Raw genomic sequence first — 18,326 nt, forward strand, 5'->3', positions numbered from 1 at the left:
ATTCCCTTGTATTCCTTGGCACTAAGGCAATGAAATGGAAATAGGAGAAGTGGGGAGTATGGGGTGAAGAAGGATAAGGATAAGACAGGAGGAGGAGGAGAGAATATAATGATACCAACAAACGCAATGCTTTCAGTGCTTCCTGTAGGCCAGGTAGAGCCTGGTACTGTACTACTACTCTGACTTACAGATGAAGAGAGTGAAAGTCAGAGAGATACCATGCTGAACATCAGATAACTTTTGTATTTATGTGGTAGAGCTGGGATTTGAATCCAGTTTATTAGGGGCCAAAGCCGTCCTCTCTTCCCCTTTAATGCCTTCCTAAGAGGGAAGGTAGGAGACACCTGGGTTGTTAGTGCTTTGGGAGGCTCTGGAAAAGGATATTATTCCTGGGCAGAGCCTTATGGGCAGGTGAGGTTCTAGCCCCACCCCTTGTGATCCAATAGAGGCCCTAGACATGAGACAAAGTTCTCTGGGTTCTGGGCATCCTCTCACATCCCAGTCCCTGATCAGGGAAAGCAGGGCACAGCCTTGGGAAGAATGGATAAGCATGGTGAGTGGGGCTGGAGGCAGGGTGGGGCTGGTGGACAGGTCCTCTTGACCCTAGCTTGGACAGTCAAGACCATCACCATGAAGTCCAACCTCTTCTCAGTTACCCATCCATGTAGCTGCAAGCCCTCTCCTTTCCCCTTCCTGAATACTCTTTTTTTTTTTTTTTTGGAGACAGAGTCTTGCTCTGTCACCCAGACTGGAGTGCAGTGGCGAGATCTTGGCTCACTGCAGCCTCTGCCTTCCGGGTTCAAGCGATTCTCGTGCCTCGGGCTCCCGAGTAGCTGAGACCACAGGAACATGCCACAGCACCCAGCTAATTTTTGTATTTTGTATTTTTAGTAGTTGGCCAGGCTAGTAGCGAACTCCTGACCTCAAGTGATCCACCCACCTTGGCCTCCCAAAATCCTGGGATTACAGGCGTGAACCACCGTGCCTGGCCTGTTTTTGTTTGTTTGTTTGTTTGTTTTAGAAACAGTCCTGCTGTGTCACCCAGGCTGGAGTACAGTGGCGTTATCATCATAGCTCACCACAGTCTCAACCTCCCAGGCTCAAGTGATCCTCCCGCCTTGGCCTCCCAAAGTGCTGGGATTACAGGTGTGAGCCACTACATCTGGCTCCAGAATAGTCTTCACATCTGCTTCATCATCTCCACATGCTCTTGTTCAGGCCTTTGTCTTTTCTGGCCTGGACCACTGTAATGACTCCTAGGTGGGGTCTCCCTCTGTCTTGTCAGAGGGAACATCCTAAAAGACAGCTTGGAACATGTCCTTCTACAAGAATGTTCAGTGGCTCCTCACTGCTGAGAGGCAAAGTCCAAATTCCATAGCGCAGCACTCAATGTCCAACCCTTTCTTTTCAACCCCTTTTCCTCCTCCCCTTCCTCCTGAAACATCTCTGGAACCCTTTTCTAGCTGTGTGCTAGGCCTGGCCTTTTACAACCAGAAGGCTAAAACACCAATTATGAGCATTTCCTCTGCCCTTTAAATAGGATGGACTGGGATTGATAGAAACGTTTCTTTTTCTTTTCTTCTTTTTTTTTCTTTTTTGAGACGGAGTTTCAACAAGAGTTGCTCAGGCTGGAATGCAATGGCGTGATCTCGGCTCACCACAACCTCCACGCCCGCCCCAGGTTCAAGTGATTCTCCTGTCTCAGCCTCCTGAGTAGCTGGGATTACAGGCATGCACTGCCACGCCTGGCTAATTTTGTATTTTTAGTAGAGACAGGGTTTCTCCATGTTGGTCAGGCTGGTCTCAAACTCCCGACCTCAGGTGATCCACCTGCCTCAGCCTCCCAAAGTGCTGGAATTACAGGCATGAGCCACTGTGCCCAGCCTAGAAAAGTTTCTTCACTTTTCCATAGCAAACTCCACGAGTTGTGTCTTCCTTGCCCTCCTCCCCCCTTTCCTTTACATCCTGTGACAGACACAGGATGCAAGAAGCCTGGTGAATGTTTGCTGAATGGGCGGGGGACACCTTCTAGGGGAGGCCAGCTTAGCTTCCATGTCAGTCCAAGAACGTCCTGCTGGGGCTACTGCTTGTGGTATCTGTGCCCTGAACAAAGGCACCAGCAAGAGGGGACAATGGTGGCTGAAGTCTGAGGCACGTTTTCCTAATCGGCTCACCCTAAGGACAGCCTTTTCCCAATTGGTCTGCCCATAGAGGGTCCTTTTTCCATCTCCCTGACTATAAGGCGCCTTTTCTAATCATACAGAGGTGCTGTAAGCCCACCTGCCTGCCCGCCCCACCAGCGGAGATGCTGGGCTTCCTTAAGGCAAGACCCACTTGGAGGAAGGAAATCTCATTCAGAAAATAAAATATTCTACAAATAACCACCTGTTAAAATGGGATCAACGACCGGGCGCGGTGGCTCACGCCTGTAATCCCAACACTTTGGGAGGCCGAGGCGGGCAGATCTTGAGGTCAGGAGATCGAGACCATCCTGGCTAACACGGTGAGACCCCGTCTCTTCTAAAAATACAAAAAGTTAGCCAGGCATGGTGGTGGGCTCCTGTAGTCCCAGCTACTCAGGAGGCTGAGGCAGGAGAATGGCATGAACCCGGGAGGTGGAGCTTGTAGTGAACCCAGATGGCACCACCACACTCCAGCCTGGGCGATAGAGCGAGACTCCGTCTCAAAAAAAAAAAAACAAAAAACAAAAAAGGGATCAGTAAGCCAGGGGAGGTGGCTTGTGGCTGTGATCCCACACTTTAGGCGACCTAGGCAGGAGAGCTGCTTGAAGCCAGGAGTTCGAGACCAGACTGGGCAACATAGTGAGACCCTGTCTCAAAAAAAAAAATTTTTTTTTAATTGTAGAGAAGGGGTCTCACTCTTACCTAGGCTGGAGTGCAGTGGTGCGATCATGGCTCACCATAGTCTCAACTTCCCTAACTCAGCTTAGTCTCACCTCAGCCTCCCAAGTAGCTGGGACCACAGGTGTACACCACCATGCCGTTTTTTGTTTGTTTGTTTTGTTTTGTTTTTTGTAGCGAAATAAAAAGAGTCTCACCTTGTTGCCCACACTGGTCGCAAACTCTTGAGCTCAAGCCATCCGCCTGCCTCGATCTCCCAAAGTGCTGAGATTACAGGCGTGAGCCACCATGCCTGGACTTACAAAATTTTTTTGAAAAAGTATCCAGGGCCGGGCACGGTGGCTCACACCTGTAATCTCAGCACTTTGGGAGGCTGAGGAGGGCAAATCACCTGAGGTCAGGAGTTTGAGACCAGTCCGGCCAACATGGTGAAATGCCGTTTCTACTAAAAATACAAAAATTAGCCAGGCGCAGTGGGGCGTGCCTGTAGTCCCAGCTACTTGGGAGGCTGAGGCAGGATAATCGCTTGAGCCAGTGAGGCGGCGGTTGCAGTGAGCAGAGATCACGCCACTGCACTCCAGCCTGAGCAACAGAGAGAGACCCTGTCTCAAAAAAATAAAATTAAACATTAAATAAAATGAAAAATTATTCTGGACCCTTTCTCGGGGACAGCAGGACTGCCCTGACCTTATGGCTCGCAGGTGTGAAGACTCCCTTGTGGAAGAAGGAACCGGAAGAGCCCCGGGCCGAGGAGGCGGAAGAGGAAGGGAAGGAGGGGTCGGAGGACGAGGACGAGGACGAGGACAACCAGAGGCCGCCGGAGGAGAGCGCAGCGGAGGGCGAGGAGCCGCCGCGGGAGGCGGAGGAAGGCGAGGGCCGCGAGCGGCGCTCAGTGTCCTACTGCCCGCTGCGCCAGGAGTCCAGCACCCAGCAGGTGGCGCTGCTGCGGCGCGCGGACAGCGGCTTCTGGGGCTGGCTCGGCCCCTTGGCGCTGCTGGGCGGCCTGACGGCTCCCACCGACAGGTGAATGTGCGCTCCTCGGCGGGGGCACGAGGGACGCGGTGCCTGGGCCCCAGGGAGGAGGGGCGGCCCTAGGCACTGAGCGCCGGGTCCCCGCCGGCAGGAAGCGGAGCCTCCCGGAGGAGCCGTGCGTGTTGGAGATCCGGCGACGACCGCCGCGCCGCGGGGGCTGTGTGGGCTGCGAAATCCTTTTCTGCAAGAAATGCAGGAGTCTGCACAGCCACCCGGCCTATGTGGCGCACTGCGTTCTGGATCACCCGGATCTGGGTAAGGCGGGGGCCGCTGGGAGCTCCTGAGCGCCCCCACTCCCAGCCTTTGTGCCCTCCATCCTTTCCTAGTCCCAGACTCCATACCGACCTTCTCTCTTCGAACGCGGACTCCTCTCTGACACATTCCCAGAACCGCCCCTTCTCACCTGTTGTCCAGAGCGCCCCCATCCGGCAAGAAGGCCCACTGTTGGTGCTTGGTTCCCACCTGTCACCTAGCGCCCCCAGTGCAAAGCCCAGCATAACCTAGAGCCCACTGTCAACAGCGCCCACCGAGGGCTCCCCGCCCCACGCAGCACCAGCGCCACCGCACACCTGACTCTGTCGGCTCACACAGCCTCACCTTCACCTCTTGGGTATTTCAGATCTGCTCTGGCCCGGTGGGCAGGGGCATCGCCTAGAGAAAATAACCTCCGGGTTTCCTCATCCCTCTTGACAAACCTGCCTCTTTCCCTGAAACCATTCAGTAAAACCTCTGATCAAAGTGTCAGTGCTTTGAGGTGGGGCACGGTGGCTCCGGGTGGGGATGATCCTCCTGGGGTTCAAGCCAGAGGTAAAAGTGTGGGCAGGGAGCCGCTTCCCTCTCTACCCCAGAACAGTACAAACATTTGTATCCAAAGGTAAATGCCCTTCTGCTCGCCGCAGAGAAGAAAATGAACGGGCAGGGCCAACAATGGCCCTGGGGAGCTGAGGGCTGAACCCTTGCCAGACCATTCTCCCCTCCCCTAGACGCCCTGGCTTGCTGAGGTCAATGCTGTGCATATGAGGCACTAGCAGGTGTGGAAGGGTGGGGGAAGCCTGGAAAACCAGATGCTAAAATAAATGCTGGCATGGGTGGAGGCTGAAGACAGGGAGGCTGGGGAGCTGGTTCCTTCTCCAGGAATCCCAGCTATTCTTGGCCAGACAGCAGGAGCTTTGGGAATGCCGCGTGTGTGGCCTGGAGAATGTGGCCATTGTGAGAGCACAAGGCCACCCCCAGCCTGCAGGGCTGCCTGTTGTGGAGGCTGCATCCCCAGTGCCTGCAGCGTTGCAGACCCCCAGGAAGGCCCCTTGACCTCTCCCTGCTGCACAACATTCTCCATCTGGCCTGGGGGGCAAGGACATTTTGCTTTTTGAGGAGAGGCAGGCACCCTCTCTCCATCACAGCTCCACACACACACACACACACAGCTGGCTGGTCCTGGCTTGGATGGAAGAGCATGGCCTTGGCCTCCCCTGCACCCATGCCCACCTGCTCTCAAAGCAAAGGATGGAAGAACTGCTCCAAAGAAGGCTGCTTCCTGCCTCTCGGCCCACCAGCTGAAGGCTCCTCTTTATTCTAGCCCCGGACAAAAAGCCAGGGACTGGCAGGCCTGCATCAGTCTCCCTCCCACTCTGCGTCCTGACCCCACAAAGGGCCTCTGAGGTTGGAGACACCTATGCCCTCATCCCCATCCATGCTTCCTGGGGGTGCGGCCTCTGACTAAATATGACACCGTTTTCTAAGAACTGAGCCAGGAGGTCCTGAGGAGAAGGGCAGTCTTGCAAAATGGTCTCTAATCTCTCTGCTGAGTTTTTCATCCCGCTGTTTGGATCCCAGTGCTGTCACCTCTTGAAAGGAACTGTACCTTTAGCAGAAGAAACAAAGGCCTGGGGAGGACAGAAGTCCTTGAAGGAAAGGGCCAAGGGATCTGGGACCCTTTTTTGCTTTTCCTAAGATTGATCCAACCCCCACCTCCATGTGGTGGGAACAGACAAAGACAATGCTGCATTCTTCAAGGAACAAAGGCAGACAGACTTCCAGATGGGGGCTTTGCTGCCTGGTCTTCTGCAGAGGGACTCAGAGGCTTCTAAGACGGGTTCTGCCCCAGGGGTGGGGAACACGATTTTGCCCTGAGAGCACCACCAGTTTCTGAGATGAGGAGGTGCCTTCAGAACAGGGTACTCCCTGAGTTGGCGTGCCAGCAGCCCATCCAGGGCAGCTCGGTGCCCCAGCGGCCTGAGGTGGTCGCCCGCAGTTTGGCCTGGTCGAGGCGCCAGTAGCGGTCATCTCGGAAGAAGATGATGGAGCCGTCGGGCCTCGGCAGGGCGCCGCTGACCTCCTCAGGGATGCCGCCCCAGTCCCGCAGACTTCGGGGGTAGTAGGGCTCCACTTGCAGTCCCCCTTGGGCCAGCACGTAGTAGCGGGCACCCTTGAAGAGGATCAGGCGGCGTAGAGGAGGAAAGAAGAGGGCGGCGTCGGGGTGGTGGGGCAGGCCCCCTGCACGGCACAGCTGTGGGAGACCCCACACTGGCTTGGGGCCCCGGAACCTCCAGCATCGACCCCCTGTGGGAAATTGGGAGAGCCAGGGTGAGCTCTCTACCCTACCTCTATCCCCCATACCTCTGCTCTCCTTTAAGCTGGAGCCCACGATGGTTGGTATTCATACCAATCGAATGGATTGCACTACTAATTAGTTATAAATAGCAGGGCGGTAGTAGCGACCACTGTTATTGTCTAGACTTCCAGCAGGTGTCAGCAGAGGGCGGATAGCCTCGAAAGGAAAGCCCAGCGCTTTCTCCACTGCCTATGAGGGCAAGGATTTTTGTTTCGTTCACTCCTGTATCCCTAACATATCCAACCGTGTCTAGTGCATATAAGGCACTCAATATTGGTTGAATGAATGAAAAATGAATGAATTCTATTTACCTAAGTATTACCATGTATCTAGTAAGATATTGTACACTCTTCAAGCAATATTCTCTTTTCATACTCCTTCCTCAAAAAATCTGAGGTATTGTTTTCCCCATTCGAGAAATGCACACTCCAAAAGTTAAGCGACATGTCCAACCCCACATGGCTAAGATTCCAAGAAAGATCCACTCTTTCGGTGGAATTGCAGAATTCTAGAGCCGTCCTCTGCTTCCCTCTAGACTCCTCTCTGAAACTGTCCCTGGGACCTTGACACTTGCTGCTCCCTAATCCATCCCTGAAAGGTATCTTCTGATAGAGTCTCCCCTGGGGTCACAGGTTCAAATTGGAATAGAGACTCCACGATGGACTCGTGTGAGAGTCTTCCCCTCTTTTGTCCTTTTGACCTTGGGCAGGACACCTCCCCTCTCTAGGGCTCGACACCTCCCCTCTCTAGGGCTCAGTTTTCCCAGCTGCCCCAGAGCCAGTACCTTTGAAGAAGTAGAAATCTCCATCCTCCAATGACACTGCAGCAGCCTCAATGTTGGGGGGCAGCCCGACCCACCTTTCCTGTAGTGGACGGGGCTCTGAGACGTTGCCATCAGGTGCCACCTCCCAGAAGTGGCTCCCTTTAAAAATATATAGTCGCTGTTGCCTGTCTGCCCAGAGACAAGAGAGAGTTGAGGTGTGACCATCAGCTTCCTGCTGGCTTTCCAGGGAAGATGCTGTCCTGGAAGCCAGTTTCCCAAATGGACAAGGGTAGGGTATGGTGTGTACAGTTGACGCAGAGGGGAAAGTGGGCAGGAAGAAGCAGTGTTTTGCTTGGTGTGGGGTTGCTACTTGCAGCATGCTTGTGGCTTGGGATTTCTGGCTTTTACAATCCATCCCCCCACCTTGTACTCCAGCTCTGGAGACCCTAAGAGATGTGGAAGGAGAGAATAAAGAAGCAAAGCCCCAGTGGGACCTTCTTACCTACAGTGATGGCATCGAAGGAAGAGTGGCAGTATTTAGGGCCCTGGGTTTCAGGGCGCCTTCCTTGGGGGCTGTGGGAGTCCCAGGCCTCAAAGTCAGTGAACAGCTTTCCTGGGAGCTGGACAGCCACCGAGCCCCCTAGGGGCTTCCCTTTGTGAGTAAGGAAATGAGAGAGAGAGAACACACATAGAGTGGAGGGTATGCTGTGCACTCAAGACCTTCCCTTGGTTACTTTCATGATTATTTAATATGAGGGGCAAGGAAGGAGAATGGGAGTGGGGGTTAACAGTTGTTGCTGGGCCAGGAGTGGTGTTTCACACCTGTAATCCCAGTACTTTGGGAGGCCGAGGCAGGCAGTTCACTTGAGGTTAGGAGTTTGAGACCAGCCTGGCCAATGGTGAAACCCTGTCTCTACTAAAAATATAAAAATTAACCGGGCATGGTGGCCCACACCTGTAGTCCCAGCTACTTGGGAGGCCGAGGCAGGAGAATCGCTTGAATCCGGGAGGTGGAGGTTGCAGTGAGCCAAGATCATGCCACTGCACTCTAGCCTGGGTAACAGAGTGAGACTCCATCTCAAAAAGAAAAAAAAAAGAGTTGTTTCTGGTTGTCGGTGCTAACCATCAAACTAAACTCAGGAATCTTCTCCTACCCAACATCCTGGGACAGAGGAACCTCCTGAGATAAAATTGGAGTGGGGTATCAAGCAAGGGTTTGGAACTAAAAGGGGCAGGGAGTCCTCTTCCCTGATTCCTGGGCAACACAAGTGTCATGAGGGCAGAGTCCAGAGACCCAGGCTGTGATAATTACATCACTATCCTTCACTTATGAGAGGAGTGAAGCAGAGTCCAACCAGCTTCTTATTTGGTGCCATCACCTGAATCCCAGTCTGCAATTTCCTAGCTGCATGACCCTGAGCAAGTTACCTAACCTCTCTGAGCCCCATTATTTTGATCTGTGGACAAAAAGAAGCATACTTCATGAGTGTGTTGCATGTCAAGTGCCTTGCCCACAGTAGGTACTCATGAAATAGTAGCTGTTCGTATTACGGGGCATAAGTTTCTCACGCTACAAAGCATGCACATACCCAGTAGCATAACAGCCCTGTGAGGTAAGCAGGGCCTCAATTGTTATCCCTTTTCACAGAAGGTGAAACTGAGGGCTCACAGAGGGAAAATGCCCAAGAGCATCTGCTAATCAGGGATGGAAGGTGACTTGAACCCAGGCCTCCTGGCTTTGCCCATGGCACTCTGAGAGAGACAGCCCTGCGCTGAGATAGGTCCCAGGGCAGGAGCACTGGCCCACCCTGGGAAAGAAGACCTGGTCTGAGCCCATCACCAGGCAGAGGTGGGCAGGTTTTGGGGGTAGGGGGCATCAGCGTCATGGTGAGAGAAAGGCTCGGGGAGAGCTAGTGGCTGGGGCAGGAATGAAGGCTTTGGGGTCTGGGATGGGGGAAGAGGTGGGCCCGAGGATTGGGTATGGGTGAGGGGGCCGGGACATGATGTGAGCGGGAGCTCCGGAGGCTGGAGGTTGCGCAGAAATCCAGTAAGTGGAACGCAAGGGGCTGGGGCTGGGGGGACTGTGCACAGGAATTGGTTGGGACTGATGGAGAGATGAGGGCCATGGACTCGGGGGAGCAAGAGTCCGAGGTTTTTCAGATTTGAGGGGGGCACGGGGCTTTAGAATTGGGACGAGTCGGCGACAGGGAGGCCAGATCTATGCGCTTAGGATGGGAAATCATATTTGAGGAGCTGGTGTTCAAGGACAGAAGGCCCGGGGGACAAGGGTGGGACCAAGAGCGGGGCATGTCTGGAGGCCTTACCATACAGGCTCTGCACGGCTAGCACGTCGTCCCAGCTGAGCAGCGCGTCGCGGCCCAGCCTCTTGTAGTAGGGCGCCATGAGCGCGCGCGGTGCGGGCGAGTGGGTGAGGCCGAGCGTGTGACCGATCTCGTGCGCCAGCACCACGAACAGGTTGCGCCCACGGCGGCGGCTCAGGGACCACCGCTCGTCTTGGTCGAAGTGCGCTTCGCCGCGGCGGGGCAGGAAGGCATGTGCCAGGGCGCCCCCTGCAGGCGGGGCAGAACGTCAGGGGGTGCCACGGGCCCACGATGCCCCCAAGTACTCGCGGCCCAGCGCAAATGCCACTGGGGTGTGTGTGGCTGTTTTCTGCTGTATAGTTTCCCTCCTAAAGTCTGACAGAACCTGATGTGTGCAGAGGTGAACAGATGACTAGGCTGTGGAGGCCTAAGAGGCACTGTGGTGCAGATACGGCATGGGCCCACCAATTTGGGTGCCATACCTACTTTTACAATCTACTAGCTGTGTGACCTTCAGCATTTAGTTTAACCTCTCTCTGTCTTAACTTCCTGATCTGCAAATGGGAATGATGATGGTGAGCTTCTTCCTCACAGAGTTGTTCTGAATAATAAGTGTGTATGTGCGTGTGTGTGTGTACATGTGTATTACAAATCATGCAGCAGGGTGCGGTAGCTCACGCCTGTAATCCCAGCACTTTGGGAGGCTGATGTGGGAGTAACACTTGAATCCAGGAGTTCGAGACCAGCCTGGGGAACAAAGCAAGACCTCCTCTCTGCTAAAAACCAAGAGCATTAGCTAGGCGTGGTGGTGTGCACCTGTAGCCCCAGCTCCTTGGGAGGCTGAGGTGGGGAGGCTCTCTTGAGTCCCAGGAGGTCAAGGCTGCAGTGAGCTGTGATTGTGCCACTGCACTCCAGCCTGGGTGACAGAGTGAGACCCTGTCTCGAAACAAAAACAAAAACAAACAAAAAACAAAAAAACATGAAACAACAACAACAAAAAAGTGATCCTTGGAACAGTGCCTAGCACATAATAAGGGCTACATAAGAATTACTTTCAAAAATATCTAGAAGTAGGTAGAGTATAGTTACCCCTAAAAGGAGGCGTGATGGGACCTTCTGTTTCTTGATTTGGGTGCTGGGAGTGTTCAGTGTATGAAAGTTCATCAGGCTAAACTTGAGATAATTCACTTCTATATTATGTATATTTTCTTTAATAAAAGGTATATATTTTTATTATTTATATATATAATTATAATTAAATATAATATTTATAATTATAATTAATTATATATATATATATTCTTGCCCTCCTCTGCCGGGGCACCTCTGGGGGGCCTCTCTCTACTTATAATAGGAATGAGCAGAGGGAGTGGGGCCGGATCAGTGATTTTCAAGCTTTTAGTGTGCCCCAGATGGAGCTTATTACATGTGCAGGTGCCAGGGTACCACCCCTAACGATTCACCTTCCACAGGGGCAGGTGACCCTGACACAGGAGTCAGAAAACTGCGCTAGGATAGTTTGCATAGAAGCTTGTTGAGGGTTCCTCCAGCTTTGCCTTCTTGGACCCCAGGCCAACTGGGACTGACAAAAATAGGGGGGCTGGACTAAAAGGAGAGCCTCCTGGGGGCATGGAAGGTCAGCCGTGTGTAGGAGGAATACATGCTTATTTTGAATACGCCTCCAGCTGTTTCAAGCACTGTTCACTCTATTCAGCTCTCACTGGGAGACAGATGGGCAGCTTTGGGAGAGGAGAAGACCACTATTCAAAAAGACAAGGTATCTGTCCCAAATCAGAGAGTTGCTTGGGGATCCCAAAGTCCTCACTCCCAGTGCAGTGCTGTCTTAACTAGGTATGGATAGAACCATCTCAGGTAGATCACATGGATGAAGTCAGTTACAAATAAGTGCATGTGTGCACTACATGTGGATTCTTGCAAAGCCTAGATTTCTCTTGGTCCTAATCCAGGTCCCAGCAGCAGGGCCTGGATGTGGCCTTTGCTGTAGGTGGGCTTGACTGAAAGCAGGAGGGTGCGAGGGAGATGGGGGCTCAAGTTCCCAGGCCATACAAGGGCTTAAGTCCCCAGCCTGAAGGGGTCTGATCAGGTTTCCTTTCTTCGTTAGGAGAGGAAATATGCAAATAGCCTATATTCAGGTTCTGAAGGCCAGCGTTGGGCAGAAGGGGAAGAGAGTGGTTTAAATTGCAGCCAGAACCTTCAGGTTGGGGACAAACAGAACTATCTGTGGTGTAGGTATATAAAGCACTTCCCTGTCGGGGTTGTCAGGAGTAGAGTGCCTCTTGCCCTGTGGCAGCAGCTGTGGTAGTTGGGGGTGGGGGAGCAGTGGTGGGCAGTGGATGTGTTTTAGGGCTCTGGCGTGAACATCCACTCTGGAGAACAAGAGAAGCACAGGACTGTCTAGAGGCAGAGGATGGATGATGGGTTTGGAGATTCTCCCAGAATGCATAATACTCTTTAGAATTTGCAAAGCATTTTTCTTGCAGAGCTTTATCTGACTGTCCGTTCAGACATGTGACACATAGTAGAGCAGGGACCACTGTTCCCATTCTAGGATGAGGAGACTGAGGGTTTTTTGCAGGGAGATGTGGCTCTGCCAAGGCCACAGGGAGGGTGAATACTTCATTGCCACCCCCAAACTGCCTCTCCAAGTTGGGTTCCCCTCCTGCTGTGTGGGAGGGAGGCTTTGTGTCAGCACCTGGGCCATCAAAGGCGTTCCCCAGCCCATCGTTGTGGTCCCCTTGGAAGAAGGTGAGCCGGATGTCAGCGGGGCCTGTGGCTGGGGCCTCCCAGAACTCCAGCGCTGAGACGTTGCTCCACAACTGGAAGGCGGCACGCACGGCGCCCCGAACTGCCGGCTCCGGCAGGCGCTCAGGCCAGTTCACCAGGCGGTAGGAGAGGTGCTGCTTGTACCATTTGTTACCTGCCACCCAGAAAGCCCACGTCAGTCACACCTGCTGCAGAGCCTGAGTCTGGTCCCCACAGACCCAGTATGATGGCGAGGTGTAGGCCCTCTCCCAGCAGCCCCTGGTCTGATGGGGAAGACATAGTTTTTGCCCTGGGCAGCTCAGGCTTTGACTAGGGCAATACTACCTGGCCGAGGGCAGCCCTCAGACTGAGAGGACTCCCCTTACCCTGGACAGTCCCCAATACAGTGGCTTGGACTGTGGAGGTCCCAGTGTGTTGGAGGGGATGCAGCCTCTGCCCAGGAGAAGCCCCCAGTCTGAAGGAGTCTGTCTGAACCCTTGGTCTAGGGTCTTGTTCTTCCCCACAGCCTGGACTGAGTCTGAAAACAGTTCTGTGTCTGTTGCTACCAGCAAATCCCAGCCCCCGCCTTCAGTGTCAGAGCGGAGGAGAGTGGGGCCACAGAGGCCACAGCTGTGACTCCCCCAGCTCCCCACCATCTCTCTTCAGGCCTCACACCCTCCTGCCACCTCTAGACACTTCACTCTGCCCTTTCCAGGGCCTGGGGTCTATGGCCAGCCAACAACCACAAGACTCATTCATTTGAGGTTCTTTCCTGCCCCTCTCCTCTTCACTTCCTCAGGGACTCTGGAGAGCTCTGAGGTGAAAACAAATAAGAACAAAGGGTGTGTTTTGTCACTGACTGAGAGAAAGTTTTCCATCTCTGCTTAGTTAAGGGTTTTTCTCCCTTTGCTCCAAATTACAACTCCTCCCTGAGGGCTGAGACTCTGGCCCCTTGCCCCAGCCCCCGTCAACTGAGTCTGGGCCCATCTGCAGCTCAGCATGAACCCGGCAGCAGCATGGCTGGAAGGGCCAGATCCCGAGTTTCTTGTGGGCTATTTCTGAGCCCTGCAAATCCCAGGGGCTGGGATTGTAACCTCAAGTGGAAGACTCATGGCTTGGAGGCAGGACTCTTGGGCCAAGGGTGTGATAACTGAGACTGAGACCCCAGGACAAGGGGCCTGCCCAGGGTCCCAGAATGAGTGAGTAGCTGAGGCAGGCCCTGACACCTAATCCAGGGCTCTTCTATTATCCCACATAGACAGGCAGGCACATTTGCCAGGACTCCAGGCTTATAAATCTGCCCAAACATCATTCCTTCTGGTCAAAGCACGAGCTGAGATTCTCCAGATGTAAGGGAGGGTCTTGGAGAGCAGAGGAGCTGGATTCCCTTCTCCTCACCAACGCAAGTGGGGGAGGGGCACATCCCTTCTCCCACCCCTGAGTCAAGCTCCATTCAAGGCAATGCCGCCTCCCTGGGCCTGTTTGGCCTGGCAACCACCCAACCTCTGCCTCCCAGCCAGTGACCAACCCTTAACAAGGGGAGAGGGAATGGCTCTAAGGAAGCGAGGGAGACAAGGAAGGCAGAGGGAAGGCCTGGGGTCCAGAGGTGCAGCTGAGGGTTTGTGATGTGCCAGTCACACTTCTGCTGGGCACACTGTGAGTCTTCACTGGGCACCAGACTGTCTGGCGCTGGGCTCTTTCACACCCTGCTGTGGGGACAGACTCCCAGGCTCTTTCTTTCCCCTCACAAACCTTTAATCCACTAGCATAGTGTGAGATGGCTCCTTCCGCCTCTTTGCAGCTAGCGGGGCCCCTCACTTCCCAGGCAGAAGAGGGGGTGGTGGGCAGTTTTCTCATTCTAGGCCGCCAGTGAAGGTGACAGGTCTCAGAATAAAATCCTGTAGGAAACTCTGAGTGTGTGCATGTGTGTGTTTGGGGGAAGGATAGAGAGGATGAATAGGAATGGAACTTGAAAGAAAATGACTGTTTTCCTGAGAGAGGAGCAGGGTAGGGGGTGACACTAGTGTGTCTGCCAGGAAGAAAGGACCTGGCCAGGGGCCAGCAGCCTGAGCCCTTGCCCCTGTCTCCCTCCAGATTTGCTCCCATGGAGAAAGCTAACCGCTTCAGGCCCTGTCCCAAACTCCTGGCCAGGGAGGGCTGGTTTTCGTGGTGACCCCCAGGCCGTAGTAGCACCTGGCATTGTACCCCCTGACACCCTTGCTCCACAGTTCAAAAAGAAAGAGGGAAGGAAACAGTATGGGAAGGGGGAGGAGAGCTAAAAGCTTTGCCTGGACAGAACCCTGGAGTTCTGACTCCCAGCAGGGAATTGACACTGTAGAAAGAACATGGGTTAGAATCCCAGTATCTCTACTTGCAAACTTACATAACAAATTATGGAATCTCTCCAAGCCTCAGTTTCCTTATGTGCAAAATGGGGTTGATAAGACTTTCCCCATAGTAAGATGTGAGGCTTAAATGATATAGCAATGTGGAACTGCTGGGCATGTAGTGCATACTCAATAAATATACATTCCCCTCTTCTTTCCTTTTCTACCCAGATACACCCTGGTGCCCCCAGCCTCTGCCAGCTCAGTGAAGGAACAGAAGGCCTGCAGGTAGGTAGGAAGAGCAGGTACCTGCAATGAGGTTGTCAGATGAGTTTCTTTTTTCTTTGTTTTGAGACAGAGTCTCACTCTGTCACCTAGGCTAGAGTGCAGTGGCACAATTTTGGCTCACTGAAACATCTACCTCTCAGATTCAAGGAATTATCCTGCCTCAGCCTCAAGTATCTAGGATTACAGGTATGTGCCACCACACCAGGTTAATTACTTTTTGTATTTTTAGTAGAGACAGGGTTTTACCATGTTGGCCAGGCTGGTCTCAAACTCCTGACCTCAGGTGATCCACCCGCCTCGGCCTCCCAAAGCGCTGGGATCAAAGATGTGCACCACTGTGTCCAGCTGCCAGATAAATTTCTTTTTTTAACTTTAAAAAACTATTTGTTGTTCATCTGAAATTCAAATGTAACTGGGCATCTTATATTTTATTTGGCAACTGAGTAATACTATCCTCTATCAAAAAGAGATGCTCTGACTGGGCACGGTGGCTTGCGCCTGTAATCCCAGCACTTTGGGAGGCCGAGGTGGGCAATCACCTAAGGTCAGGAGCTTGAGACCAGCCTGGCCAACATGGTGAAACCCCGTCCTTACTAAAAATACACACACACACACAAAATTAGTCTGTCATGGTGGCGTGTGCCTGTAATCCTAGCTATTCAGGAGGCTGAGGCAGAAGAATTGCCTGAACCCCGTAGGTGGAGGTTGCAGTCACCCGAGACTGCGCCACTGCACTTCAGCCTGGGCAAAAGAGCGAGGCTCCATCTCAAAAAAAAAAGAGAGAGAGAGAGAGATATGCTCGAAATTGTATAGTGATGAACTCTATTAGATCTAATACCTTCCTTTGGGGCATGAGAAGGTGAGATACAGCCAGAAGGAAGCAGCCCCAGAGCTCAGGTCAAAGTATAGCTGTTGGACTGTTTCTGGGGCTGCCCCACTTTCCACTGCATTCTCACAACAAGCCCCTTCCACCTGGTAATCAGGGACCATCTCTCCTTTGCAACCTGTAAGGGCCTATGTCTCGGATGAAGGAACGGAACCTCAGTGAGCAAAGTGACCTGGCCCAGGCCACACAGCTGAGACTTGAACCCAGGGCCTCTGGCTCCAGGGATGCTGCTCTCTATTCTACCAGTGCCTCTTGAACTCACAGCTCTCTGCTCTTCTACTTCACTCTTCCTCTCTGTTGCCCAGAAACATGGTGGGACACAGAACATGTTGACACCAAGGGCATCTTGACTCTGGAGCCGGACCCCATTGCTGACTCCTTGCTTTACCAGGAAGGCAAGCAGTCAGTACTGAGGACCTAGAGTGGCTGGGCATATAGGTGAAGCAGAATTGGGTTGGCAAACACCTGGAAACAGCTGCCCTCCAACAGTGAAGGGGAACTGCCCACAATTTCCTTACAGGTTAGTTAAGAAATGAGAACAAACTATGTGCCTTCTGTCCTGTTCCTAATGAATACTATCAGTGAAAGTAGTCAATTAAACACATTAAAAGTGGCAATGGCCCAAAGTGTTCACAGTAAAATTGATGATAGATGAAAATCTGGTTAAAAACCCCCATCTTGTTAGAAATCTTGAAAGCTGCAAAAATTGAGCAGAGAAAATTAGACTTAGTAAAAACAATCAGGTTGTTAATATTAGGCATGGTAGGCCAGGCGCGGTGGCTAACGCCTGTAATCCCAGCCTTTTGGGAGGCCGAGGTGGGTTTGAGACCAGCCTGGCCAACATGGCAAAACCCTGTCTCTACTAAAAATCCAGAAATGAGCCAGGCATGGTGGCATGCGCCTGTAGTCCCAGATACTTGTGAGGCTGAGGCAGGAGAATCGCTTGAACCCAGGAGGCGGAGGTTGCAGTGAGCTGAGATTGCGCCACTGACTCCAGCCTGGGCGACAGAACAAGACTGTCTCAAAAAAAATTATGCATAGTAAAACTCGCTATTTGTGAAAAACTGACAAAAGAATCAAATCTTCATAAATCTTAGATCTGTACCATTTAACCCCTGGAATATTAAATTTGGCTAAAAGAAGGAGGAGGAGAAAAGGAAGAAACAAAATAAAGCTACAAAAGGAAAATCATGACAGCAGAAACTGTAATGTGCAAACTGTGCTATGATGAAATGTTCAAAAGAGGCAAATCCACTGAGACAGAAGTGGATTAACGGTTGCCAGAGGCTAGGGGAAGGGGAGAAGGGGGAATGACTGCTAATGGGCATGGAGGTTCTTTTCCGGGTGATGAAATGTTCTGGAATTAGATTGTGGTAATGGTTGCACAATTCCACAAATATCCTAACCACTGAATTGTACACTTTAAATGGGTAAATTGTATGGGATGTGAACTATAGCTCAACAAAGTGGTTAAAAATATGCTATGGACAAAGTAAATCTTATGAATCACAACTTTGTTTAGTAACTGTTTGAAAAAGAATGAATTCTAATCCCAGCACTGTGGGAGGCCGAGACGGGCGGATCACGAGGTCAGGAGATCGAGACCATCCTGGCTAACACGGTGAAACCCCGTCTCTACTAAAAAATACAAAAAACTAGCCGGGCGTGGTGGCGGGCGCCTGTAGTCCCAGCTACTCAGGAGGCTGAGGCAGGAGAATGGCGTAATCCCAGGAGGCAGAGCTTGCAGTGAGCTGAGATCATGCCACTGCACTCCAGCCTGGGCGACAGAGTGAGACTCCGTCTCAAAAAAAAAAAAAAAAAAAAAAGAAAAAGAATGAATTCTGATGAAAATAACTTCAGTAAATATAAATGAAAAATGTTAGCAACAATTTAACTGCCCTGCATTGAAAACTGATCAAGGAATTACGTGGGTTTTGTGGGGTTTGATCTGGAAAAATACTTGTACAATGAAAATTCATCAATGTAGGTGTCATTCCGACTTAAATGTCTGTATTCACAATCATGGTCCTCAAGCCAAGAGGTCCTATTTACCCACTCCTCCCGTGCCCTAGGGAAGAGAGGTTACCAATAAAGTCCAGTCCCAGGCTCAGCTGTTTTCCTAGCCATTGGCTTCAAGACTTTGGGAAATCTTAGCCTAGCCAGATTTTAACAGTGCTCACCTTGCTTTGCAAAGCGTTTCTTACGCCTCATTTTGGTCCGGTGTCTAGCAAACAGGTCACTGATCCTCTCAGTCCAGACCGCATAACTGTTGGTATCTGCAACCCCGCAGCGGGGACGAGTCATCTGGCGCAGGGTGGCGCGGTCCAGCACACCGCTGACAGGTAGCTGGGACACCCACTGAAACGCTCTGTCAGGAGGAAAGGACCACAAGGGGAAGGTGAGTGGTAAGGGTGAGGGCAGGGAGGTCTGCCTCCCTGGGGTGTGGCCAGCCAGGCTTCCAGAAGGAGGGAGGA

General features: G+C 52.3%; 2 protein-coding genes across 10 annotated transcripts in view; one reads left to right on the top strand and one right to left on the bottom strand.

Annotated features, from left to right (window-relative positions):
- Positions 1–447: 447 nt before the first annotated feature.
- C17H17orf50 (chromosome 17 C17orf50 homolog) lies at positions 448–18,191 on the top strand. Of its 6 annotated transcripts, XM_009190139.4 has the most exons (5): positions 467–553; positions 3,563–3,884; positions 3,985–4,148; positions 14,910–14,966; positions 18,081–18,191. In XM_009190139.4, the coding sequence occupies exons 1-4, from the start codon at positions 541–543 to the stop codon at positions 14,945–14,947; spliced, it is 537 nt and encodes a 178-aa protein (XP_009188403.1). In that variant the 5' UTR covers positions 467–540; the 3' UTR covers positions 14,948–14,966; positions 18,081–18,191. The 6 variants fall into 6 exon arrangements, with proteins under 6 accessions (XP_003912682.1, XP_009188403.1, XP_009188401.1 ...); XM_009190137.4 differs by lacking the exons at positions 14,910–14,966; positions 18,081–18,191 and adding an exon at positions 4,513–4,637; XM_031657478.1 differs by lacking the exons at positions 14,910–14,966; positions 18,081–18,191 and adding an exon at positions 4,281–4,634.
- The window catches only part of MMP28 (matrix metallopeptidase 28), a 42,601-nt gene continuing 29,695 nt past the window's right edge, over positions 5,421–18,326 (bottom strand). For 2 of the 4 annotated variants that reach the window (XM_031657477.1, XM_031657476.1), the window contains 6 exons: positions 18,033–18,220; positions 12,302–12,526; positions 9,592–9,837; positions 7,770–7,919; positions 7,289–7,456; positions 5,425–6,452 (listed from right to left, as the gene is read on the bottom strand). In XM_031657477.1, the coding sequence (XP_031513337.1) occupies positions 6,058–6,452; positions 7,289–7,456; positions 7,770–7,919; positions 9,592–9,837; positions 12,302–12,526; positions 18,033–18,220 (1,372 nt within the window). In that variant the 3' untranslated portion in view covers positions 5,425–6,057. Of the gene's footprint in view, positions 6,453–7,288; positions 7,457–7,769; positions 7,920–9,591; positions 9,838–12,301; positions 12,527–18,032; positions 18,221–18,326 lie in introns of all 4 variants that reach the window. The other 2 variants (XM_009190135.3, XM_003912629.4) reach the window with 2 other exon arrangements.

The sequence above is a fragment of the Papio anubis genome, chromosome 17 (genome assembly GCF_008728515.1).
Source record: "Papio anubis isolate 15944 chromosome 17, Panubis1.0, whole genome shotgun sequence".
In the NCBI taxonomy this organism is placed as follows: Eukaryota; Metazoa; Chordata; class Mammalia; order Primates; family Cercopithecidae; genus Papio; species Papio anubis.

Bases quoted from the DNA above. Each gene is read 5' to 3' on its own strand.
- C17H17orf50 (XM_031657478.1), top strand. The intron at 3,885-3,984 runs GTGAATGTGCGC...CCCCGCCGGCAG, and splicing joins CTGACGGCTCCCACCGACAG to GAAGCGGAGCCTCCCGGAGG. The intron at 4,149-4,280 runs GTAAGGCGGGGG...ACACATTCCCAG, and splicing joins TCTGGATCACCCGGATCTGG to AACCGCCCCTTCTCACCTGT.